We start from the raw sequence: 27,991 nt of genomic DNA on the forward strand, positions 1-27,991 counted from the left end.
GCAATAAACACATCAAATCTCGTAATGCAAACAGAATTTTTTTTTGGAGTCCACAACAGCTGTCTTGGGGGCAGCATGATATTTATTAAATGTCTCTACATTTTCTTGGCAGTTCACAGCTGTTATTACTTTTCTGAATCACTTTTTTGTCTGTTCCTGAGACTTGGATCCATACTGCTGCCTTCATACATGACCTGCTTTTTAATGCCATCTTGTACCATTCTTTGCTGTATCCTTAATTTTGCATGGTTGTATCTACAGTACATCCTAAAATGAGAAAAACAAAGTAAGTAAAGTAGGCGCAACCGCATAAATACTGCAAATGCTTTTTTAAGGGCCGGTGTCAACTTTTGCTTCCATCAAACAGGTTTTGCATTCCAATACAAGTCTGGGGGGGGGGGGGGGGTTCAAAAAAACTCACTTGAAGCAGGTCAAATGCACTTGTCAATAATTTATGAATGACCCCAGAAGTGCATTTAAACTAAAATTTCATCAACTCAGGCCTAGAATAAAACTGAAAGTAATGGAACTGCCATCAGTTCTATTATATATGCATAGCCATCAGTTTTCAGACCTGCAGCAAAACAAGCTTGACAGACTACAGGCTTATGCATTTTTGCCTAAAGGATAGGTTAACTTTAAATAAATAAATGCACTTTTTTTTTTTTTAAGGGAAAAAAGGTGCATTTTTTTTTTTTTTCGGAGCATGTAAAACATTGCAACAGCAGATCGCTGATGCCATGCAGGTCTTTTGCAGATCTGTCAGTTTAATCGGTGTTCCGGTACGGGAAAGCAGATACACTGACAGGAAGACTCAATGAGCTGCCGTGATAGATCATTGAGAACTACAAGCAGACAGCACAAAGGATGTCAGGACTTGTAGTTCATTCATACACAGAGCTTTTCCCTTAACCACTTCTGGACCGGAAGGATTTTTTTTTTTTTTTTTTAAAGCATTTTTATTAAATTTTTTCTTTAAGGATACAATACATTTCATCTTTCAGATGTTTCTTAAAACAGAAAAATACCACGTTCCAATACAGTGCAATATTATACTATTCCAATTCCAATCGTGGAAAATAAAATTTAAACACAAGTGTAAAACAATCAGTGAAAAGTGATCTCACAAACTCCAAATTTAAAGTGGGAAGAACGAAAGGGACAAAAAAAAAAAAAAAAAAGGAGGGGGATAATTCCCCAATATACATTTTATAGAATTAATAAGAACTGTGCATATTTTCTACTGTGCATTTCATGTGAGACATATACATATCGTAAGGTCAGTAAACAATCATCAGAACGAAAGAAAGAAAAAAAAAAACAAAAAAAAAAAAAAACAAAGGTGTAAACGTTTCAGTGATATGTGTAATACGTAACTAATATTGTAAAATCATTTGATGTAAAACTTTAAATCCATTATATATGTGAGGGAAGAGAGGGGAAAAAAAAAAAAAAAAAACATCTGAACCAAATAGAACTGTTGTCAGAACGATCACAATATTTCATTCAACTTTATAAAGGAATAAAAAAAAAAAAAAAAAAGAGAGAAAGAAAAGATAATATATATATATATATATATATATATATATATATATATATATATATAACAGATTATATGTATCATTCCTTCTACCTCTCCGTACGTATCCCAATTGCCCCCCCCTTGGGGGCTCCACCCACAGACCGATAGGAAAAGGGAAGAAAAGAGGGAGAGAAAGAAAGAAAAAAAAAAAAAAGAGAGAAAAGGATATAATATAAAGAAAGATATAATATAAAAATCCCCCATCCAATCCGGCTGAGTCAGGGAAATCTAGAAGCTCACTCATTACACATACGGGAAATATCCCTGGAGTTACATATTCTGCTGTATATACTCATCTGTGCTTGTGAATTGTGACCATGGTGACCAGCGTATTTGGGTTTGCTCCTCAGAATTGTTTAATGCTGCGGTTAGGAGTTCCATACGGTGGATTTCATTTACTCTTGCAGTCCACATTTGTCGCGTAGGGGGAACATGTCTGTCTCCACATTGTTGGAATGCAGGCTTTCGCAGCATTGAGTAAGTGGGCTATCAGAGACTTCCTATATTTCCTAATTGATCCCCTTGTAAGATGAAGTAGGCACAGTGCTGGATCCTCGCCTACCTCCACTGAGGTAAGTTCCCTAATCACCAGAGCGACCTCCCTTCAAAAATCCCTCAAGGAGGGGCAGGTCCAGAAAATATGTATCATTGTGCCTCCTTCAGCACCACATCAACAACAATCTGGAATTGACCCATCCATTTCTTGCAGGAGTGCAGGGACGTGGGTGAGAATTTTGTAGCTAGTTTCCTGATATCTGCTGGCCAGAGAAGATCTATGTACCATTGATAGGATGTTTTTAATTTGTATGGGGGTGAAGGAGACTTTGAGATCATATTCCCATTGTCGAATATACAGCAGAGGTTGTTCCCCCACTGTATCTCCCAACATCACATAAAAGAAGGATAGTGTATGTGGGATAGAGGATCCCCCTTGCATAATGTCTCGAATGGGGACAATGCTCGCAGGGTATAGCCCTGCCGTTGAAGATGTAGGAAAAAATGTTGGATTTGTAAGATACTTAGAGGGTCTAGGTTCAGCCCTTGGCCATGCCTTAATCTCCGAATGAGATGGCGGATCTTTCTTTGTCCAAACATCCATGAGGCGCACCCTCCCCACCTGAGCCAAAGCAGTCACCTTGTTGTTCATGCAGCCTGGAAGGAATTCAGGGTTACCCAAGATTGGTGTCATTGGAGATATCAATGGCGCTATCTTCGGGGAGCTTTGTACCCTACGGGATTTGCGTACTGTAGGCCCAATTGTCGGGTGCGAATAAAGTATATCATTCGCCATGATTGGTGTCCAGAGGGACAGGCCGACCAGCCGTCCCGTTCTCTAAAGATACCCAATGTTTTGTAGTGGAATTGCAATGCCAATCCAATACTCGCATAAGATGTAAGGCCCTATAGTATTGGAGAAGGTCTGGTAAACCAATCCCCCCCCTATCTTTAGGTAGAGTGAGGATCCGCATCCCAATCCGAGGGGATTTGGTGGCCCACACAAAAGATTGAAACAGTGCTTGTATTTGAGTGAAAAACAACCCGGGCACGGATATTGGAAGAGCTTGCATAACGTATAAAATACGTGGCAATGTGTTCATTTTAAGTGCACTGCATCGGCCAAACCAAGTCAGTGCGAGTGTTTGCCAACCTTGAATATTCAAACGAATAATCCCCAAAAGGGGCAGAAAATTTGCTGAATAAAGGTTCCCAGGATTGGCTGTGATATTCACCCCAATATATTTTATCGAGCTGGTGGACCAATGGAAAGGGAAGGCTGTACATACAGTGGGTACGGAAAGTATTCAGACCCCCTTAAATTTTTCACTCTTTGTTATATTGCAGCCATTTGCTAAAATCATTTAAGTTCATTCTTCTTCCTCATGAATGTACACATAGCACCCCATACTGACAGAAAAACACAGAATTGTTGACATTGTTGCAGATTTATTAAAAAAGAAAAACTGAAATATCACATGGTCCTAAGTATTCAGACCCTTTGCTGTGACACTCATATATTTAACTCAGGTGCTTTCCATTTCTTCTGATCATCCTTGAGATGGTTCTACACCTTCATTTGAGTCCAGCTGTGTTTGATTATACGGATTGGACTTGATTAGGAAAGCCACACACCTGTCTATACAAGACCTTCCAGATCACAATGCATGTCAGAGCAAATGAGAATCATGAGGTTTAAAGGAACTGCCTGAAGAGCTCAGAGACAGAATTGTGGCAAGGCACAGATCTGGCCAAGGTTACAAAAAGATTTCTGCTGCACTTAAGGTTCCTAAGAGCACAGTGGCCTCCATAATCCTCAAATGGAAGACGTTTGGGACGACCAGAACCATTCCTAGAGCTGGCCGTCCGGCCAAACTGAGCTATCGGGGGAGAAGAGCCTTGGTGAGAGAGGTAAAGAAGAACCCAAAGATCACTGTGGCTGAGCTCCAGAGATGCAGTCAGGAGATGGGAGAAAGTTGTAGAAAGTCAACCATCACTGCAGCCCTCCACCAGTCGGGGCTTTATGGCAGAGTGGCCCGACGGAAGCCTCTCCTCAGTGTAAGACACATGAAAGCCCGCATGGGAGTTTGCTAAAAAAACACCTGAAGGACTCCAAGATGGTGAGAAATAAGATTCTCTGGTCTGATGAGACCAAAACAGAACTTTTTGGCCTTAATTCTAAGCGGTATGTGTGGAGAAAACCAGGCACTGCTCATCACCTGTCCAATACAGTCCCAACAGTGAAGCATGGTGGTGGCAGCATCATGCTGTGGGGGTTTTTTTCAGCTGCAGGGACAGGACGACTGGTTGCAATCGAGGGAAAGATGAATGCGGCCAAGTACAGGGATATCCTGGACAAAAACCTTCTCCAGAGTGCTCTGGACCTCAGACTGGGCCGAAGGTTTACCTTCCAACAAGACAATGACCCTAAGCACACAGCAAAATAACGAAGGAGTGGCTTCACAACAACTCCGTGACTGTTCTTGAATGGCCCAGAGCCCTGACTTAAACCCAATTGAGCATCTCTGGAGAGACCTAAAAATGGCTGTCCACCAACGTTTACCATCCAACCTGACAGAACTGGAGAGGATCTGCAAGGAGGAATGGCAGAGGATCCCCAAATCCAGGTGTGAAAGACTTGTTGCATCTTTCCCAAAAAGACTCCTGGCTGTATTAGATCAAAAGGGGGCTTCTACTAAATACTGAGCAAAGGGTCTGAATACTTAGGACCATGTGATATTTCAGTTTTTTAATAAATCTGCAACAATGTCAACAATTCTGTGTTTTTCTGTCAGTATGGGGTGCTATGTGTACATTCATGAGGAAGAAGAATGAACTTAAATGATTTTAGCAAATGGCTGCAATATAACAAAGAGTGAAAAATTTAAGGGGGTCTGAATACTTTCCGTACCCACTGTATAGATCTCCAGGTGTCCAGGGGCACAGAGACATTCAAGGCCGCAGATTAGAGAGATTTATCTTATAGTGAGATATATTGGCATATACCTGAAGTGCATCCAGTATATGCGGCAAAGCTTTAATAGGATTCATCACAAAAAAAATCAAATCATCAGCAAATGCTGCTAACCTGTGGTGTTCGCCTGCCACCTGGACACCTGTGATATTTCCATCCTTGCGTATTGTACACAAGAATGGTTCTAAGGTTAAGATGAAAAACAAAGGGGATAATGGGCAGCCTTGTCGCGTACCATTATTGATCTCGAAGAAATTCGATCTCCACCCATTAACCCGTACTGCCGCCGTAGGTGATGTATATAGGGCCATTATGCAGCCCAGCATCCACGGTCCTAGGCCAATATATGACAGGGTGGCCTGGATAAATTCCCAGGCCACCCTGTCAAAGGCCTTTTCGGCGTCTGTAGAAGGACCGGAAGGATTTATCCCCTTAATGACCAGGCCATTTTTTTTGCAATACGGCACTGCGTTACTTTAATTGACAATTGCACGGTCATTCGATGCTGTACCCTAATAAAATTGATGTCCACAAATAGAGCTTTCTTTTGGTGGTATTTGATCACCTGTGCCATTTTTATTTTTTGCGCTATAAAAAAAAAAAAAAAAAAAAAAAACACACACGACACTTTCTACTATACAACATTAACAATAAAAAAAAAAAAAAAAAATTTAAAAATCTTACATTTTTTCCATAATGTTAGGCCAATTTGTATTCTGCTACATATTTTTGTAAAAAAAATAAATCCCAAAGGGTGTATATTGATTGGTTTGCGCAAAAGTAATCACGTCTACAAACTAGAGGAAAGAGGTCTTTTTTTTTTTTTTACTAGTAATGGCAGCAATCAGCGATTTTAGCAGGACTGCGACATTGCGGCGGACAGATCGGACCCCTGACATTTGAAACTTTTGGGGGGGGGACCAGTGACATTACTACAGTAATCAGTGCTAGAAATATGCACTGTTACTGTACTAATGACACTGGCAGGGAAGGGGTTAACACCAGGAGCGATCAAAGGGTTAAATGTGTCCCTAGGGGGTGCTTTCTAACTGTGTGGGGAATGGGCTTGCTGCATGAGCACGAAGACCTGTGTTCCTAAATAGGAGGATCCCTGTGTGTGGGTGCCAAGGGACAATCGCGGCTGGCGGACCCGCAAATTAGCTTCCCCTGTGGCAAATTGGCCCGCGCCCCCCACAAAGCGACGTACAGGTACGTCTTTTCACAGGACAGAGCCGACCTGCCGCAGTATATGTACTGCTGGCGGTCAGCAAGTAGTTAAAACTATGCTGATTTGGAACCAAAGGGCCCAAAGTATGCCTAGAAAATATCCTCCACACCATTGCACCATCCTCACCAGCCTAAACCATTGATACAAGGCAGGATGGATCCATGCTTTCATGTTATGCCAGTGTCTGACCCTACCATCTGAATGTTGCAACTAAAAGCGAGACATCAGACCAGGCAAAATTTTTGCATTCCATTGTCTAATTTTGGTAATCCTGTACGAATTGTAGCCTCTGTTTCCTGTTTTTAGCTGACAGGAGTGGCACCCAGTGTGTTTTTCTGCTGCTGTAGCCCATCTGCTTCAAGGTTCACAGTGTTGTGCATTCAGAGATGATATTCTGCATAACCTGGTTGTAACGAGTGGTCATTTTAGTTACTGTTGCCTTTTATATCTCAAACCAGTCTGCTCATTCTCCTCTGACATCTACAAGGCATTTTACTCCACACAACTGCAGCTCACTGGATATTTTCCCTTTTTCAGACCATTCTTTGTAAAGCCTAGAGATGGTTGTGCATGAAAATCCCAGTAGATCAGCAGTTATTTTAAATACTTGGACCAGCCTGTCCATCCCACCAACCAACATGCCATGTTCAAAGTCACTTCAATCCCCTCTCTTCCTCATTCGGATTCTCGGTTTGAGCTTCAGTAAGTCGTCTTCACCACATCTAGATGCATAAATGCATTGAGTTGCTGTCATGCGATTGGCTGATTAGCAATTTGTGTTACCAAGCAATTGAACAGGTGTACCCAATAAAGTGGCCAGTGAGTGTAAGTATACACACCCAATAAAGTGGCCAGTGAGTGTAAGTATACACACCCATAATAAAGTGGTCAGCGAGTGTAAGTATACACACCCATAATAAAGTGGTCAGCGAGTGTAAGTATACACACCCATAATAAAGTGGTCAGTGAGTGTAAGTATACACACCCAATAAAGTGGCCAGTGAGTGTAAGTATACACACCCATAATAAAGTGGTCAGTGAGTGTAAGTATACACACCCATAATAAAGTGGCCAGTGAGTGTAAGTACACACACCCATAATAAAAGTGGTCAGTGAGTGTAAGTATACACACCCATAATAAAGTGGTCAGTGAGTGTAAGTACACACACCCATAATAAAGTGGCCAGTGAGTGTAAGTATACACACCCATAATAAAGTGGCCAGTGAGTGTAAGTATACACACCCATAATAAAGTGGTCAGTGAGTGTAAGTACACACACCCATAATAAAAGTGGTCAGTGAGTGTAAGTATACACACCCATAATAAAGTGGTCAGTGAGTGTAAGTATACACACCCATAATAAAGTGGTCGGTGAGTGTAAGTACACACACCCATAATAAAAGTGGTCAGTGAGTGTAAGTATACACACCCATAATAAAGTGGCCGGTGAGTGTATACTTTACAATCACAGGCCACTTTATTAGTTTCACCTGTAGCAAATTGGATCATGCTTTGTTGGGGTTTATTTTCGCCTTCCTCTGGATCAACAACAGGTATAGGATTGTGTATATGGGATTTTATGGTTGGGTTTTCAATATTGTTTTTTGTTTTTTTTGGTTGAACCCGATGGACTTGTGTCTTTTTTCAACCTGACTAACTATGTGTTCAATTGCTTGGTAAAACAATTCCTTTAGGCATCTAGATGTGGTGAAGATGACTTGCTGACGTTCAAACCGAGCATCAGAATGGTGAAGAAAGGGGATTTCAGTGACTTTGAACATGGCATGGTTGTTGGTGCCTGACAGGCTGGACTGAGTATTTAAAAAACTGCTGATCTACTGGGATTTTCACACACCATCATCTCTAGGGTTTACAGAGAATGGTCCAAAAGAGAAGAGATCCACTGTGTGGCAGTTGTGTGGACGAAAATGCCTTGAAGAGAAAGGGCAGACTGGTTTGAGGTGATGAAAAAGCAATATTAACTGAAATACCCACTTATTACAACCAATGCAGAATACCATCTCTGAACATACAACACATCTAACCTTGAAATGGGTGGGCTACAGCAGCAGAAAACAACACAGGGTGCCACTCCTGTCAGCCAAGAACAGGAAACTGAGGTTACAAGTCACACAGGTTCACCAAAATTGGAAAAACCTTGCCTGCTCTGAGGAGTCTTGATTTTAGCTGGGACATTCAGGTGGTAGGTTCAGAATTTGGGGTAAACATGAAAGCATGGATCTATCCTGCCTTATATCAACAGTTCAAGCTGGTGGTGGTGGAGTAATGGTGTGGGGGATATTTTCTTGGCACACTTTGGGCCCCTAAGGATTGTTTAAACGCCTCGGCCTACCTGAGTATTGTTGCTGACCATGTCCATCCCTTTATGGCTACAGTGTACCCATCTTCTGATGGCTCTTCCAGCAGGATAATGCACCATGTCACAAAGCTCAAATCATCTCAAACTAGTTTTTTTGAACAGGACAATGGGTTCACTGTATTCTAATGGCTTCCACAGTCACCAGATCTCAATCTAATGAATAGAGCACCTTTGGGATGCAGTGGAATGGGAGATTTGCATCATAAATGTGCAGCTGGCAAATTTGCAGCAACTGTGTGATGCCATCATGTCAATATGGACCAAAATCTGAAGAATGTTTCCAACACCTTGTTGAATCTCTGCCACACATGAAAATCGGACTGACCAGCGGCTTTGGAATCACGCTGAAGTAGCGAAGTTTCAAAGCAGCATTCGGTGTGAAAACTGGTGTTAGCTAGTTTTCTATCCATTAACAAAAACGGAATTTTTGTAAAATCTTACCGTAAAATTCCTTTCTCTGAGTCCTCCGACAGTCGCCGCCACTTCATAATCACTAATGGGGTAATTGACCTTTTCTCCGCAGGAGTAGCTAGGCAACAAGATTTGTTAATATCAAAGCTTTTAGCATATCACACCCCTAGGGGGTGGTCCCCTCAGTCAATACCTCCCTGCTTCCAGCATTCTCAACTCAGTTTCAGTAGCATAGCAGTAGAGTACATAAACAAACCCCAAAAGAGGGGCGGGGGCAGCGACTGTCGGAGGACTCAGAGAAAGGAATTTTACGGTAAGATTTTACAAAAATTCCGTTTTCTCTCTTACGTCCTCTGACAGTCGCCGCCACTTCATAATCTTCACTAATGGGGACGTCCCAAAGCAGTGTAGACATGAGGGGTGGGAAAAAAAAAAAAACGCAGCCGCGCATAAAGCAACGCAGTACCCACATCAGAGAAAGGAACCTTACCAAAGTAAGAGAACCAAACAGGAAAACGTGCTCAACAGGAGCAACAACCCAGGAAGAACAAGTAACCCAGGGGTAAAAACACCCCAACAGCCAAGGGACCCTAAGGCACTGCCGCACTAAGAACTTTACGGCCAAAGGAAGCATCTGCCGATGCCTGAACATCCACTTTGTAAAATTTTGAGAAGGTGTGAACGGACGACCAAGTCGCCGCCTTACACACCTGGGCCACAGAAGCCTGATGACGATAGGCCCAAGACGTACTCAGAGATCTGGTAGAGTGCGCCTTCACAGGGAAAGGAGGAACCTTCCCCCTCAAAGCATAGGCTTGCACAATCGTCTGTCTGATCCATTTGGCGATGGTAGCAGCAGACGCCGCCATGCCCTTCCGAGGTCCCTCTGGAAGGACGAATAGGGAATCCGACTTGCGAAAGGACTTAGTCGATGACAGGTAAACCCTGATCGCCCGAACAACATCCAAGGCATGCAAAGCCACCTCCTTCGGATGCTTAGGCTTTGTGCAAAGCGAAGGCAAGACAATGTCCTCATTCAGGTGAAACTCCGAGATCCGTTTCGGAAGAAAAGATGGGTTAGGTCGCAAGACCACCTTATCCAAGTGAATCACCAAGTAGGGAGAGCTGCAGGACAAAGCCGCCAGCTCCGACATCCTGCGAGCCGAAGTGATCGCCACCAAAAAGGCAACCTTTTTGGACAACAGAGACAACGAGATCTCCCTGATCTTTTCAAAGGGAGCCCGTTGTAACACGGACAGAACCAAGTTCAAGTCCCATGGAGGCAAAGGTTCCCTCCAAGGAGGGGCCAAATGTCGCACCCCCTGAACAAAGGTGCTAATCAATGAATTAGACGCCACTGGGCGCTGAAAAAGAACGGCCAGCGCAGAAATCTGACCCTTAATTGTGGCCAGCGCCAAACACTGGTCCACTCCAGTTTGGAGGAAAGCCAATACTCTCGACACCGAGTATGAGCGAGGGGAATACCCCCTGGACTCACACCAGGCAAAGTACGCTTTCCAAGTACGGTAGTAAATTTTTCCCGAAGAGGCTTTTCTAGCCTTGATCAAAGTGGGAATGACCTCAGGGGAGAGACCCCTATCCTTCAGGACCTGGCTTTCAACAGCCAGGCCGTTAAAGCCAGCGACTGTAAAGCAGGATGGAATATCGGCCCTTGAGACAGAAGGTCGTCCCGAAGCGGCAGACGCCACGGAGCGTCGACTGCCAGATTTACGAGGTCTGCGTACCAAGACCGGCGAGGCCAGTCCGGTGCCACCAGAATCACCGCGTGCGGTTCCGAGGCCAATCTGCGAAGCAGCCTGGACAGCAGCTGAATCGGTGGAAAGGCATACATCAGACGATACGGACACCAGGGCGCCACTAACGCGTCTGAGGCGTCTGCCCGAGGATCGCGCGTCCTTGCCACGAACCTTTCCACCTTGTTGTTCAGACGAGACGCGAACAGGTCCACATCCGGAAGACCCCACTTCTCGCACAACATCTGGAAGACATCCGGGTGAAGGGACCATTCCCCCTGGTCCAGAGTCTGGCGACTCAGATAGTCCGCCTGCCAGTTCTCCAGTCCGCCTGCCAGTCACCCCCGGAATGTGTACAGCCGTTATCGCCGGGACGTGCGTCTCGGCCCACGACAGAATGCTGTTTACTTCCCGAGCAGCACGGGCACTCCTGGTGCCCCCTTGATGGTTGATGTAGGCCACCGCTGTGGCATTGTCCATCTGAACCCGAACCGAACGGCCCTGAAGCCGTTCCGACCAATGCAGAAGGCAAAGTTTTATCGCTCGCAATTCCAGAATGTTGATCGGAAGGGAGGATTCCTCCTCCGACCAAGTTCCCTGGGCGGACAGAACGCCCAGAACACCACCCCAGCCCGACAGGCTGGCATCCGTGGTGATCACCGTCCACGACAAGGGACGAAAGGACTTGCCCCCCGACACCGCCGGGGACTGGAGCCACCACAAAAGACCCCTTCGGGTGTGGCGGCTCAACGAAAGCTGCCGATCCAGAGATTGTGGACGCCCGTCCCACTTGGCCAAGATCTCCGCCTGAAGACCCCGCGTGTGAAACTGGGCGAAGGGAATCGCCTCGAAAGTCGAGACCATTAGACCTAGACATCTCATACATGTCCGGAGGGACGAGCACTGAGTGTCCCTGAGGGACCTGACCTCGTCCTGAAGTGTCCGGAGCTTGTCTTCCGGCAGGAAGACCTTCGCTTGAGCAGAGTCCAGGATCATTCCCAGGTAGGGAAGACGAACCGACGGACACAACGTCGATTTTGGGAAAATTTATCGTCCAACCAAACTCCTGCAGAGTCTGCATCGTGGTGGACAGGTCGTTCACCAGGCCCTGACTGGTCGCAGACCGAAGCAAGATATCGTCCAGATATCCCAAGACAGAGACGCCCTGGGCTCTCAATAAAGCCAGGACCGGCGCAAGCACCTTGATGAAAACCCACGGAGCCGAAGCGAGACCGAAGGGTAACGCCACGAATTGGTAATGATCCTCCGCAATGGCGAATCGAAGGTACCTCTGGTGACCCTCGAAAATGGGGATGTGAAGGTACGCATCCTTCAGATCGATGGAGGCCATGAATTCCCCCGGACTCAGGGCAGCCACCACTGAGCGCAGGGATTCCATGCGGAACTTGCGAACCCGCACAAAGCGGTTCAGAGCTTTCAAGTCCAGAATCGGACGCACTTTGCCCTCCTTTCTGGGCACAGTGAACAGATTGGAGTAGAACCCCCGAAACCTGTCCCGATGAGGCTCCGGAACCACCACTCCCTGGGCCCGCAGATCCCGCACCGCCAGGTGCAGATCCTGCAAACGCTCCGGAGACAGCTGAAGATTTGAGGGAAAAAAATCTGCTCGCTGGACGAGAGAGAAACTCGATCTTGTATCCAGATCGAACGATTTCCTGAACCCACCTGTCCCGAATGCGGGCCAGCCAGGGTTGAAGAAAACCGAGCAAACGTCTCCAAACCCCAGAACCGGATGAGGGCGCCCCTTCAGGCTGAATTGGTATGGGCAGCGGACCCGGACTGGCCGGACTTCTGCTTACCTGCCCACGGCTTCTTCTGGGAGCCTTGGCCCTTGAAGGGCTTGCCCTTGTATTGCGACCGAAAGGCACGAAAGGACCCCTGAGAGGGCCTAAACGAGGTATTCTTCTTACCGCGAACAAACTTATTCTTGTGAGTTTGGGGTAAGAGAGTGCTCTTACCCCCGGAAATCCCCTTTATCAGAGAATCCAAAGACTCGCCAAAAAGGCGAGATCCCGCGTAGGGAAGATTAGCTAGAGTCTTGCGAGAAGATTGGTCAACCGACCAACATTTCAGCCATATCAGGCGACGGTTCAACACCGCTACACTGGAGAGGCGTGCAGCCAAAGGGACTAAATCCAAGTCCGCATCACACAAATACATGACACCCTGATGAATTTGATCTACCATAGCCAACGTTGTCGGCGGAGCAGAGTCAGCCACCAGGGTGCGCCTGAGCACCTGCGTCCAATCTGCAATAGCTTGGGCTGCCATAATGGAAGCAAAAATAGGCTTCAGCATAGAACCAGCAACCGTATAAGTATGACGGGCCAGAGACTCCAATCTCCTGTCCGTAGGGTCCTGGAACACCGGGGTATCCTCAGCAGGAATCGCAGTAGATTTATTCAAAACTGCCACCGCATGATCCACCTGAGGCGGCACACACCAACGCTCATCAGTGGTGGGTGTAAATGGATAACGCAGCTTGAACTTACTTGGCACAGTAAAAGGCTTCTTTAAATTGCGCCATTGCTCATCAACAGCGCGCTGAAATTCCGCAGGGCAGGGAAAAACCTGCGCTGATTTGCATTTCCTTTTTGTCCCATAAGAGGACATCAAAGCAGGAGAACACGATTCATCCTGCAGATGCAGTGTTTCCTTGATAGAAGTAATCAACTCATCCATGAGTGCAAGCTCTTCAGGCGAGCCGGGGGGAGAAGTATCAACTCCTTCTACCTCAGCCTCCCCCTCAGACCCCACAAGGTCCAGAGATGAACGAGACCCTGAGAAGGGCACTCCAGCCATAGCAGCCCCATCGCCCTCTGAATCAGAGGAAATCGATAACCTGGGCCGTTTTACGGATCGATCAGCCATTAGCATCTGCACCTGAGAAGCCAAGTTCGCTACAACAGCAGCCAGATCAGCCCCCTTCGGGGGATGCAGCAGCCCCTTGGCCCCCCACCAAGGTGGGAGGAAACTTGCAATCCTGAGAATCCATGCCCCAGTATCAACTGAAAATAAAGTACTGCCCCTTTAAGACCGCGGCGAGCGCAGCCCACCGCACACTACTGTATGTACCGACCCCCGCAGGGATAAGGAGATCTGAGCAAGGAAATACAGGATAAGGAAGGCAAAAACCTGGAGAGAGCACACAGCTGCTGCCACCGATCGCTGTTCCAGTGAAAAAGGAAGTGATGCAATGACTGACCGCCCTATATAGCCTATGAAGGCTTCAAAAACATGGCCGCTCGGCTGAGGGAATCAAGGCAATAAGAAAATGGCGCCGACATGTGCTTGCAGGAGCGATCGCCGCCAAAATGGCGGCGTTTGGCGCCAAAACACCGCGCTGTAACACACAGGGCCGGTCACCACAGTTTGCCGAGAAAAATGGCGGGCCGCATCAGCGGTCGCCGCATAGCATGTCTGAGCCCAGCCTGCCCCATACATCTCACACAGCAGAGCGGGAGAGCCCCCCCCCCCCCCCCCCCCGCAGCCCACAGAAAGGCAGCTATTCCACACAGGAATCTGACAGGGAGCTCAACACTTACACAGACATGCAGGGTCACACAGTCACAGACTGACACCCAAACAGACAGGTCTCCACATAGAAATTTACTTACCAGTCCGGATGGCGTGGGGAGCCTTCTCTAGCGACCAAACCGCTGTACTGAGGACAGGGAGTGTCGCAGCCAGGACGCAGTGGACTGCGGTGCGAAACCGCAAATGGCGTCCGGTGAGGTAGCCACCTCACAGGCAGCATCCCTGCAGCGAACAGGGATGGGTCGTTCAATATGCCAGGGAAACCTGAGCTGAACACTCGATGGCAGGCTGGGGAAACCCCTGGCTCTCAGCCCTGGGATCCAGGGCGGCCAGACAGAGACCCAGCTCCGCATGATCATCTTCACCTGAAGAAAACTAAACTAATGCTGAGAAAAAAACAGCTAAGTAAAAGAAAGAGAAAAAACACTTGAAATAAAATCAAAAAGAGGATAGAAGGCTGAGACTGAAAGCCCCAGCACAGGAACAGCCAGCTACTCCTAAGCTAGGCAATTGAAAACTGAGTTGAGAATGCTGGAAGCAGGGAGGTATTGACTGAGGGACCACCCCCTAGGGGTGTGATATGCTAAAAGCTTTGATATTAACAAATCTTGTTGCCTAGCTACTCCTGCGGAGCAAAGGTCAATTACCCCATTAGTGAAGATTATGAAGTGGCGGCGACTGTCGGAGGACATAAGAGAAATAGATTTCTAAGCCTGTAGACTTTCATTTACACATTGGCCACGAGGGAGGAATGGTGTCAAACACTTTGGCAAAACCCAAGTATACACTCTGTCCACAGCCACTCCTTTGTCTACCTCCTCATATTTCAGAACTTTCGTTAGATTAATGAAGTCTAGCCTCATACATATTACTTTATAGTGATTTGTGAGGCTTGGCAATGCCTGGCAAAAAATAATTGGGTCTGACATTAAAGGCAGATTAGTGATGTCTCAGTTCTGCTTGGTAGCATTGTTTAACAGGGGGTCCATCTCAGAGAACCTCCACTGATTGGTCAGCAGTGGCTTGGGGTGAGTGTGGGGGGGGGGGGGGGGGAAGAAATCTAGGTTTCCCAGTTTCTGCATCCAATCCTACTATTTTTAGTATAAAGTCACGGTTCCTCAGTGATCGGATTTGAGCTGAAGTGACATTTACCCTCCCACCACACCGCCATTTATATGTATCTTTACTGACATCAGTGCTGTGACACAATCATATGCAGGCTCTTTTACATATACGTTTTTCATGGTTCACTAGTCTATTTCTTCATAAACCTGCACTTCATGCCCTAAAAGTATTGTTTCTTCTGTCTCTCAATAAACATTTAAAGAAATAATCTTACCAGACACCCAGAGTGCTAAGGATAAATCCTCCAACAGCCAGATCACAGGAGCGCCTCACCCTGCCTGTAAGAAAGGAGAATGGTAAGGTTTGTACAGAGCGTCTTTGGAGAGAGCAGGCATCACAGGGCAGTCATGGAAGTTTCAAATCTTTTCCTGGAATCCTCTAGTGGTCAAGGATAAACTTTGTTGCTTGACAGCCAGCAATCATGTTCAGACCGTCACTCTCCACTTTACCCTTTCAATTATTATTATACAGAATATATTTAACACCAACTGTTTGTGCAGTGCTTTACAAAATAAAGGGGGTCAGTACAGTTACAATTCAAGACAAGTTGGTTTGGAGAGCCTTGCTCATCAGAACCTACGATCTAAATTACTCGTACCTGTAGACAAATACTGACAATTCAGAACACGAATACTTACCCCCCACTTGTAAGTGGCCAAATCAATGTCTAAGGACTAGACTTGTGAAATCTAAAAGATATGTGGAAAAATGAATACTATGCTATACACAGTAAAGATATTCAAATTCACTGAGGCTTTCAATAACTAAATAATGCACAACGCTGGAGGCCAAGTCAAAGTACCAAGATGAAACCTGGAAGAATTATAACTTGGAGACCACAGACTTTGCCACCTGTGTCGGGCAGATTTTCTCTTACTTCCCCTCCTTTGCACACAATAGGAAATGAGAAGAAATCTCTCCAAGTGACGGAAGTTCCCCCTTAGGGGTCACCAGAACAAGTGTCCCCATCGGAAGACTGGAAGTGGTTTTAAACCCACTTTAACCACTTTAATACAGGGCACTTCCCTCCCTTCCCGCCCAGGCCAATTTTCCCCTTTTAGCGCTGTTGCATTTTGAATGACAATTGCGCGGTCATGCAACACTGTACTTACAACAAATTTATATCATTTTCCCCCCACAAATAGAGCTTTCTTTTGGTGGTATTTGATCACCTGTGTGATTTTTACTTTTTGCTAAACAAATAAAAAAAGACAGAAAAGTTTGAAAAAAAAAAAAAAGTTTTTTTGTTTATGTTATACAATTTTGTAAATAAATACGTTTTTTCCTGCACTGATGAGCACTGATGAGACTGCACTGACAGGCACTGATGAGGAGGCACTGATGGGGTGGCACTGATGGGGTGGCACTGATGGGCGGCACTGATGGGCGGCACTGATGGGCGGCACTGATGGGCGACACTGATAGGTAGCACTGATATGCAGCATTGGTGGGCACTGATAGGCGACACTGCTGGGCACTGATAGGCGGCATTGATGGGCACTGATAGGCGGCACTGACGGGCACTAATGGGCACTGATAGGCAGCACTGGTGGGCACTGATGGGCACTGATGGGCGGCACTGATCGGCACTGACGGGCGGCACTGATGGGCACTAATGGGCACTGGTGGGCGACACTAAAGGATGGCAATGATGGGCACTTGTGGGCAGCACTGATAGGGAGGACACTAGTGGGCATCACTGATGGGGAGGGCAATGGGGGGCTCCCTGAGCCCTGATCGCCATCCCTGGTGGCCATAGTGGGCATCCCTGGGGTCATAGTGGGCATCCCTGGGGTCATAGTGGGCATCCCTGGTGGATCTAGTGGCATCCCCCCCCCCCGAGGGTCTGCACTGGTAATCAATAATCTGATTACCAGTGCCGACCCCCCCCCCCTGTCAGGGGAGCCGCCGATCGGCGCTCCTTTACTCGTGCCTGTCAGGCACGAACTAAGGAAAGCCGATCAACGGCTGTTCCTGTTTTACTATGTGACCAGCCGTGATTGGACACGGCTGATCACATGGTAAAGAGCCTCCGTCAGAGGCTCTTTACCGAGATCGGAGATGCAGGGTGTCAGACTGACACCCCACATCACCGATCGCCGCTCTGCGCGCCCCCGGGGGGCGCCCAGAGCGGTGTTATCCTGCCGCCGTCATATGACGTCCGGTCAGGATAACTCAACCACATTCCCGCCGTCAATTTGTAATAGGGCGGGCGGGAAGTGGTTAAAAGACTTTTACCTATAGGTAAGCCTATATTAAGGCTTACCTATAGGTGCTATAAAAATCTTCTAAACATGAACCGTTTAAGAGATATTTACAGTGCATGCAGCCGGCGACGTCATTGGCGCATGCGCTCTGAAGGAACGGCCACCCGTGCCGTTCCTTCAGAGCCCTGTGCCATGAATGCCGGCTCCAGCGCGCATGCGTGTGAGTGATGCAATTGCCCCTCCGGCCAATCAGATGGCCGGATGTCGCGATCCAGGAAGCAGGACTGCCAAACATGTTGGCCATCCTGTTGCTGAGCGGGTGGGGCTTCGTTTTTAGGTAGTACTTCATAATGAGCTAGTATGCGATGCATACTAGCTCATTATGCCTTTGTCTTTACAGGTTTTTTTTCTTCAGAGGGTTGACTTCCTCTTGAACAGGGAGATCTTGCTGAATTGGGTCTTAGTGCCGGTTCACACTTGTGCAATGCGGGAACGCTGCGAATATGCAGCGTGATCCCGCATCGCATCCGCACCTCTGGCAGTTCACACTGCCATATGCGATACGCAGGGGGTGTCAATTAAATGTTAACGACACCCCCAGTTTGATTGCATATCGCAGTGAGATCTGACAGTTCGCACAGAATCGGATCCCACAAGTGTGAACCACTGTGCGATCCGATCCTGATGCGGCTGCAAAAAAGGGTCCTGTGCGTGTTTGGTGCGGATACAGTGCGAATTCAGCCATACAAAGTGTATGGCTGAATTCGCATCTGCACATGAGATCGCATGTAATGAAGGAGTAGTGCGCTCCGAATTACATGCAATCTCGCAAGCCGCACGAATGTGAACCGGCACTTAACCTATAGCTAAAATGCAATTTGTGGATGGACGGACCCTTTAAATTATAATGTAAACATATAAACATAAAATGAAAATACTGTCACTTACTCGTTGCAAGAAAATTTCCAACTCCCACCACCAAAGATCCAACTGAACCATACAATAACGACTCGCGCGCACATGGTGTCTTTTGCACATCAAGGATCCACAAAAACTTGAATGACTACATGGAAAAATACAACAGATGATAAATAATTTCTTACATGATTTTAAAAAATACTCTATGTGACATTGTATAATCTTCATAAAAAAAGCTCTGAATGTCAATTAAACCCCCAGTCACTAAATAAAATGGTAAACTTACAGTCCTCTCTACACATTGCTTTGCGTCAAAAATGATACCTCATGTTTCTTTCCATAAAAGTCTCTGACAATGCTCACTAACAGCACTTGTTACTTGAGAGGCTCATTTACACTTGCTTCGAATACAACATACATTAAAGCGCCTACCACTTCAACATGCTTTTTTTTTTTTTTCTTGGGTGTGTGTGGATTTATTTGTTTTAAAGGGGCCCAGTAGGACCCCAGTTCAGCAGTACCACCACTCAGGAGATCCTCACCTATTTGGTACCCTCATTCAGCAGATCCCCCCCCCCCCCCCCCCCCAGATCAGTACAAACTCCCACCTCCACTGATCCCCCAATCAGTGGTAATCCCCCAGCCATGCTGATCCTCCTCTCTGGTTCCTGATCACCTCCTGCTATATGGTTCCCATGCTGCGCACCAAGTGTGACATTGCTAGTTTCTTCTGCTCCGGTCCCCAAGCTCTGCTGATCCTCTGCCTCAGTCCTCTCTCCAGTCCCTGCTCACCTTCCGCTATTGCCTTTCCATGTGTGCCATCTGCTAGTTGCTCCACTCTGGTCCAGACCCCGCTCACATCCTTGCTGCTCCACACTGCACACCAAATGGGACGTCTGCACCAGACACTTCCAGAATATGTATACATGAACCAGAAGTAATCGCTGTTGACATCTTTCTGGTTCGCTTGTTGGTTTCCAAGTGAATCCTTGGATATCTTATTGCTGCAATACCTCCAAAACAAAGCTAAACCTTAAAAAAGCCTCTCAGAAGCTGCAGGTGCTGTAAGCAAGCTTTGTCAGACTTCTGAAGTACTAAGGGCATTGGATATAATTTTTGTGTCGACAACTGTAACATTTTAAATTTCCCCATCTTCAAGCCCTGGAGATGGTCACAGAAAAAAATAAAAAACGGGTTAAACCTCACCAGTGGAGAGACCGGTGTCCTGCCGAAAACTCCAACCTGCCGAAATCTCCAACCACGTTATTTCCGGTGAGTGTAGACTGGGAATAATTTGAGTTTTCGAGCACTTGGTGTTTTCACACAACACTGGCAGCCTATACACCGAGTACATGGTATAATTAGTGCAGATTCTTACACCGCCCGCAATAACCAAAAACATGGCTGCCTCCAAGGCAGCGACAACTACCGGGCGGGGTAAGAATCTGCACTAATTATACCATGTACTCGGGTGTATAGGCTGCCAGTGTTGTGTGAAAACACCAAGTGCTCGAAATCTCCAATTATTCCCAGTCTACACTCACCGGAAATAACGTGGTTGGAGATTTCGGCAGTACACTGGCAGCATTAAAATAAGATTTTATTTTTGCAGTGATCCTTTCATCCTGGTAGCAGGTGGCTGCATTCTTTCTCCATGGTCCCACTGTATGCAAGGATGTAGCCACCCTCCCCTACTCTCCTGAAAAGGATTAGGTTTAGAGAAAAAGGATAATTTAATGTCACTTTAACAGACCATAAAAAAGCTAAGACGAAAAGTTCACTGTTGTGGTTTGCATATACATTAACAGGCAATCAGAATGTGCTTAAATATATTTAGGGCAGAGCAAGCATCTGAGCCCAGTAGGTATAAAAAGTTGCGTAAATGTTGCCTAAGGCCCCTTTCACACCGCTTTCCGATCAGGTCTACCTGTCAGTTTTTCAGGTGGACCTGATCAGACCCTTCATTCACCCCTATGGAGCAGCGGATGTCAGCTGTGACATGTCTGCGGACATTCGCCACTGTCCGATCTGGTCCTCAAAATCCAGACGGATGGTGGTCTGTTTTCACCCGATCTCCCCCAAAGAGGACAGCCGGACTGTGTCCATCTCTGCACAGTGAGCACAGACAGACCTGTAATCCACCGGCTCAGCAGGGATCAGCGGAGAATCCCCGATGAGGAAACGGATCCTGCAAAATGGAGGCGTCTGTGTGAAAGGGGTCTTAAGAGAGTGCAATGCATGTTTTACTATAATACTAAACCAGAACAACCTTGTTTTTGTGTTTTGCCTATACAACCCCAAGTACAGCATGCCATGACTTCTAGTTCTTTACCCAATCACAGTAGTGGAGTATAGATTTCTTTTTCTGGAGAATAAGGATATATTTTAATGTCACTTTAAACCACTTGCCGACTAGGCTTTTTCTGACACTTTGTTTCCCAGTTTATATCAGTATTTTTGCAAGAAAATTACTTATAACCCTCAAACATACACATTTTTTTTTTTTTAAGCAGAGACCCTAGGGAATAAAATGGTAATCATTGCAATTTGTTTATGTCCCATGGTATTTACGCAGCGGTCAATTGTTTTTGGAAAAAATACGCTTTAATGAATTAAAAAAACACACACACACAATATTTCCCCCAATTTTTTTGTATAATGTGAAAGATAATGTTAGGCTGAGTAAATAGATACCCAATAAGTCACGCTTTAAATTGTGCATGCTCGTGGAATAGTGACAAACTACAGTACTTAAAACTCTCCTTAGGTGATGCTTTAAACATTTTTACATGTTACCCGTTTAGAATTAGAGGAGGTCTAGCACTAGATATTGCTCTCACTCGAACGTTTGCGGCGATACCTCACGTGTGGTGTAAATACAGTTTACATATGCGTGCGTGACTTATGTATGCGTTCGCTTCTGTGCGCATCCCTGGTAATAGAAATAAGGATGACAGGTCCTCTTTATGAAAAGATCTGGGGGTCAAAAAGACATCAAATCTCTCCTTTACCTTAAAATGCAAAAGATAAAAAAAATTTAAAATGATTGATTTTATCAGAAAGCTCTCAACCTTTTCAACACAGAGGAACCCTTGAAAATTTCTCGTCTCGGGGAACCCCTGCTAAAAATGAAAACTCTACAACTCATGACACAATAATGTGACAGTCAGTGGGAAGAATGCTCCTTACTCTCATCATTGGGAGGAATTACCCCCTTACAGAGAGCTAAAAAAAAAATGGTGTCATTGGAAACTTATCTGAGAGGCAGAATTTGCCCATTGCTCAAGAAACCCCTAACAACCTCAGGAGGAACCCTAGGGTTCCACAGAACCCTGGATAAGGAGATAGCCGAAAAGATTGGGTTAGTGAGTTCCAGAGGATGGGGGAGGCTCTGAAGAATTCCTGGAGGTGGGCATGGGAGGAGGAGACGACAAGAGAGCAGGATGTCTTGGGAAGAGCGGAGAAGAAGGTTTTGTTGATATTTGGAGACAAGACTGGTGATGTAGCTCAGGGCAATGTTGTAAATGGTTTTGTAGGTTATGGTTTTAATTTTATTCCTTAGGCAATGGGAAGCCAGTGGAGGGATTGGCAGAGAGGAGTGGCAGACACTGAATGAGATCCCCATTCTCCAAAGATAATCCATACTCATCCGCTACTTAAAGGCCCTGTTCCTTCTTTTTCATAAAATGGTTTCAAAACCTCCGTTCACATTGACTGCGGCTTTGAAATTGTGTGACTTCATCTGAAATCAACAATTTTAAAGCCGCATGTCAGTGCGACATGGGAGACATCTGTGCGGCTTCATGCACAGATGTCTAAGCAAGTCACGCCCAAAATCAGCAAAAGTCAAGCAGGAACTACTTTTTCAAATCAGTGGGGCACCGCAAAGTCGGCGTCGCACCAATTTGAACACAGCAATTGCCAGCAAAAAGCTGCAACTTGTCATGTGATTTGACCTGTCAAATCACATGACAAGTCGCTCCAACGTGAATAATTGGGGGGGGGCTTACTGTGTCCCCCCCCCCCCGTAAAGTCCTCCATGAGCTCACAAACCTCTCAATTCCCCTTTCATTTCCATTTGTTGCATCCATGTGCACAGCTTTATGCACACTGCTCATCCTATAGTCCCTAATCCATCGCAGGAGCGAGCAAAGGAGGGTGGCTACGTTCTTACTTACAGTGGGACCATGGAGAACGTATGTGGTCACTAGGGATGGGCTCAGGTGGGTTGAGGCACGAGTCTGAATCTGCTTGAGCTATTCCACCAAGAAGCTGTCAAGGCTCACAGCCAATCATAGGCGACAGATGCATTCCTCCTCCCACAGCCACACAAGGGGCTTGTATACGTGCAGTGGGGAATGCCTCCACAGCCTGTGATTGGTTTGACAGCTTTCTAGTGGCTTCAGACTCGTGTCCGAACACACCTAAGCTCATCACTGGTAGCCACCCTCTAACAGGAAGCTGGCTAATGTAAATGAATTTGGTGGAGGCTGAGTGTAATAGAAGGCACTTGTATCAGTTGTGGATACTTAACTGATTCATGACAAATGTTCCCATACATGTGTAATAATATCTCTCACCCACAGGTGGTTTAGTGAGCTTTGACGTCATGTGTAAAGATGGCTGCCGCATATCCAATTGACCATGTGGTTTTGGGGGAAGTGTAACTACGGGTTGCTGAGCTCGCTCACAAAATGACCTGTGAGTGGCCAAGAGGAATGATTAGCTCTAACGAGCAGTGCCCTCTGATTCCTACTGTATTAATCACTTAAGCCCCCGGAAGATTTTACCCCCTTCCTGACCAGGGCCTATTTTGCGATTCGGCACTGCGTGACTTTAACGGACAATTGCGCGGTCGTGCGACGCTGTACCTAAACGAATTTGACGTCCTTTTTTTCCCCCACAAACAGAGCTTTCTTTTGGTGGTATTTGATCACCTGTGCGATTTTTTGATCATGCGCTATAAACAAAAAAAGAGCGGCAATTTAGCAAAAATAACAATACTTTTCACATTTTTTTTTATATGAAATTCCCCAAAAAAAAAAAATGTAAAAATCAAAATTTTTTTAACATTTTCGGCCAATTTGTTTTATGCTACATATGTTTGGTTAAAAAAAAAAAAAAAATCGCAAAAAGCGTATTTTGATTGGTTTCGCAAAAGTTATTGCGTTTACCAACAAAGGGAAAGATTTTTGTAATTTTTGTTGCAAAAAATGTGATTTGACCTGTCAAATCACATGACAAGTCGCTCCAACGTGAATAATTGGGGGGGGCTTACTGTGTCCCCCCCCCCGTAAAGTCCTCCATGAGCTCACAAACCTCTCAATTCCCCTTTCATTTCCATTTGTTGTATCCTGTGCGATTTTTTGATCATGCGCTATAAACAAAAAAAGAGCGGCAATTTAGCAAAAATAACAATACTTTTCACATTTTTTTTTATATGAAATTCCCCCAAAAAAAAAATGTAAAAATCAAAATTTTTTTAACATTTTCGGCCAATTTGTTTTATGCTACATATGTTTGGTTAAAAAAAAAAAAATCGCAAAAAGCGTATTTTGATTGGTTTCGCAAAAGTTATTGCGTTTACCAACAAAGGGAAAGATTTTTGTAATTTTTGTTTTGTTTTTTTAACGCATAATGGCAGCGATCTGCAATTTTTTTTGCGGTACTGCGACATTGCAGCGGACAGATCGGACCCTTGACTGACATTTTTGACACTTTTGGGGTTACCAGTGACATTACTACAGTAATCAGTGCTATAAATATGCACTGTTACTGTAAAATTACACTGGCAGTGAAGGGGTTAACTTTTTTTGAGAGGGAGGGGTTATGTGTGTCCCTAGGGGCGTGATTCTAACTGTAATTGGCTGTGGCTTGAGGTGTAGGAACAGTGATCAACGGTCCTACATAGTAGAACCGTATGATCACTATTCCTACACAGGGGAGAAGGACAGGCGGCTTGTTTACATTAGCCGCCTGCCTTTCTCCCTCTCCACCGACGATCGCGAGTGACCGGCAGACGAACGGGTCCGCCGGTCACACGCGCGGGGGGGGGGGGGCGGGGGGGGGGGGTTCCGTGACTGCACGGGCGCGCGCTCTCTCTCCCGAGACCCTCACAGGCTAGCGACGTAGTACTACGTCGGCTTTGCCTGTGAGGAGCTGACCGCCACAGTAAATAGTCGTGCGGCGGTCAGCAAGTGGTTAAAGTGTATTGTATTTGTACCGTCCAACCTCAAGTTGTAAAGCGCTACGTAAATGGTCAGCACTATATAAATCCTATATAATAATAATAATAATTAATAAATAACATCCTGTGGGTGGACTCTGGTATACAGGACTATAAAAAGAGTCCATAGCATGAGGAATAGTCTATTTTTTGGAGCTGTGGAAAGACCAAGCATGCAGTCAGGATTTCTTATGGTTGCTCCTCCAGCTATCCAGTGTAAGCTGTTGACATTCAACTACCAGAGCCAAGTATTTTTTGGGATATTGGAAATAGGAGTGTATGTTTAAGTCGTGGTATTTTGTGTAATGTTTAATGGTAAATTTTATGTGCAAGAAGCTTTATTTTATTTTGATGTCCAGTAAAGTTGTTTTATGCTTTTTTTCAAAACTGATCTTGGTGTGTTTGTTCATTTTAAATATTCAATAGATATTTCAGTATCTGTCCAGTATACCTTCATTATAAAATGTTGTTGTCCCTACATGTGCTACAGTACTCATCTGGAGTTACATGAATAGATTTTTTTTTAAGCCAGATTTTAGGGTCACTTTACAGTGATAACCTCTTGCTGGCCTGCCGTCCCATTTTTATTTATTTATTTCAGGTACTTATATAGCACTGTCAATTTACGCAGCGCTTTACATATACATTACACATTCACATCAGTCCCTGCCCTCAAGGAGCTTACAATCCAAGGTCCCTAACTCACATACATACATAGTAGGGCCAATTTTTTTTTTTTTTTTTTTTTATACAGGATCCAATTAACATACCAGCATGTCTTTGGAATGTGAGAAGAAACCGGAGTACCCGGAGGAAACCCACACAGGCACAGGGAGAACATGCAAACTCCAGGCAGGCAGGGTCGTGGTTGGGATTCGAAACAGCGACCCTCTTGCTGCTAGGTGAACGTGCTAACCACTACACCACTGTGCCGCCCTAGTTTTACTGCTACAGGGTGGCAGCTGTTCACAGGACCACATTAACATATACGTGAACCTGCACTTACGGTTAGTGGGGGCACAATTACGCCCCACCGGCGGCTCGCTTCCGCCGTGATTATACGCAGTGGGAGCCGATCAGCGTGTACCGCAGACTATGTCCTCTGGCACCGTCTGATCAGCCTGCAAAGAGGCAGAACGGCAGTCTGCCCATGTAAACAAGGTAGATTGCCATTGTGACAGAAGGGAAGATATGGATCCCGTGTTCCTGCAAAGCAGGGGCTAGGATTCATGTCTTCCCCTAGTAAAAGCACCTCCCACACTGTAGTAAAATACTGGTCAGGCACCCAGGTAACCCTTTGGTCTCCCCTGATGTTGACCCCTTCCCAGCCAGGGTCATTAGTATAGGGGATAGTACATATTCTTAGCACTGATCACTGTATTCAACCCCATTCAGACTAGCGCGACTTGTCAGGCTGACAAGTCGCGCTCGGTCGCTCGCCATTGATTAGCACAGGACCCGTTCCAATAGGAGCGACATGTGAAGTCCCTGCAAGTCGCGCCGAAGTCGACTTCACAGGTCGCCCCTGGAAGTCGGATCGCCTCAGTGTGAACCGGCTCTTAGCCCCCGTTCACACTAAGGCGACCTGGTTGCCTCACAGGTCGCCTTCCATAGGGAAGCTGCGGACCCGTTCTAATAGGAGCGACACAAGTCGCTCCGACTTAGAAAAAGGGTCCGGAGCTTCTTTGGGGCGACCAGGAGGCGCCCGCCATAGACTTCAATGTTATGAAGTCCGTGGCGGCCGCTCCGAGGTCGCGGTGCGCTGCTCGCACCGCGATCTCGGAGGTCGCCCCTGGAAGTAGCGTCGCGGTAGTGTGAATGGGGGCTTAGTGTCACTGGTTCCCCAAAAAAAAAAAAAAGTGTTAGTGTCTCGATTTTCTGCCACAATACTGCAGTCCCGCTATAAGTCGTGGATCACCACCATTACTAGTAAAAAAAAAAAATAAAAATAATCAAAAAATGACATAAATATATCCCATAGTTTGTAGATGCTATAACTTTACCAATCAATATAAGATTGGGATTTGTTTTTTTTAGCAGAAAGTAAAAAAAAAAAAGTTTGTTGGTTTTCTTTTCAAAATTGACGTTTTTTTTTTTCCAAAATAGATTTTTTGTTTATAGCCCAAAAATAAAACGCAGAGGTGATCAAATACTACCAAAAGAAAGCTGTATTTGTGGGGAAAAAAAGGACATACATTTTATTGGGGGTACAGTGTTGCATGACCACGCAATTGGCAGTTAAATAATGCAGTGCCGTATTGCAAAGAGTGGCCTGGTCATGGGGGGGGGGGGGTAAATCTTCCAGGGATCAAATTGTTAAAGAAGATAGATATCTATTTTTTTTTTTTAATATAAACTAGGTTATACTAACCTGCCTTATGCAATGGTATTGCACAACGCAGTCCCTTACTTCCTCTTTGGCAGTCCTTTTCTAGTGCGCTCTGCTCAGCAAGCCAGGTGCTAGGGGGCACCCATGTGAGTGCACTCCAAAGCTGGACTGTGTGTGTCCATAGGCCACACCCCCCATTCCCCCCTCACAGGAGTTGGACTGACAACAGCAGGACCCAATAGTGTCTCCTGTGAGAGCAGCGATGCTGGATGGGTGACAGGAGTCAGGGAAGTGTTTATGGATGGAGGTAAGTAGATTAGGTCGTAGAGGGGGGAGGTTGTTACATTAGAACCACTTTGAACAGCCTTGTATGTTTAACAGTGTAGGAATCAGTTCAGAGAGTCAGCCATGAGAAAGGCACAAGCCAACACCAGGAAGATGCAGAGGATTATACCACCTAATAGGGAAGGGGGGGGGGATGAGAGGTCAGACCTGGCTGTATGCTACATCCACCTCTGCTCACACACCCCCCACATGACTGCCCAGGGGTTATGGTACTGTGTAACTCCAAGTCTGGCCCACTATATAGGACATATCCGCATATTCACGGAGGTTTTGCTATTCAGAACCCTTATCAATAAACGACAAGCGCAAAATAAAGTCAGAACTTCTCTCCTACCTTCTCTTTGGAAGCCTCATCTGCCTTGTCCGCCATGTTGGTTGGCAACACTCATCCGACCTTCACCGAGTCCGCCCGCCACACATCATAGAGATGAATAGACGGCTGGAGCGTCTGAAAGCAA

General features: G+C 45.9%; 2 protein-coding genes across 2 annotated transcripts in view; one reads left to right on the top strand and one right to left on the bottom strand.

The window, feature by feature from the left end:
- Nucleotides 1-27,991, top strand: part of HNRNPU (heterogeneous nuclear ribonucleoprotein U) — a 458,517-nt gene that overhangs the window by 72,504 nt on the left and 358,022 nt on the right. The window lies entirely within an intron of this gene.
- Nucleotides 78-27,988, bottom strand: COX20 (cytochrome c oxidase assembly factor COX20). The gene is made up of 4 exons (XM_082248940.1): nt 27,868-27,988; nt 18,664-18,778; nt 15,723-15,786; nt 78-267 (listed from the first exon to the last, which is right to left on the bottom strand). Exons 1-4 carry the CDS (start codon nt 27,901-27,903, stop codon nt 126-128), a joined length of 357 nt encoding a protein of 118 aa, XP_082105066.1. The 5' UTR covers nt 27,904-27,988; the 3' UTR covers nt 78-125.

The sequence above is a fragment of the Pelophylax lessonae genome (assembly GCF_965119305.1).
Source record: "Pelophylax lessonae genome assembly, chromosome: 3".
Classification (NCBI taxonomy): Eukaryota; Metazoa; Chordata; class Amphibia; order Anura; family Ranidae; genus Pelophylax; species Pelophylax lessonae.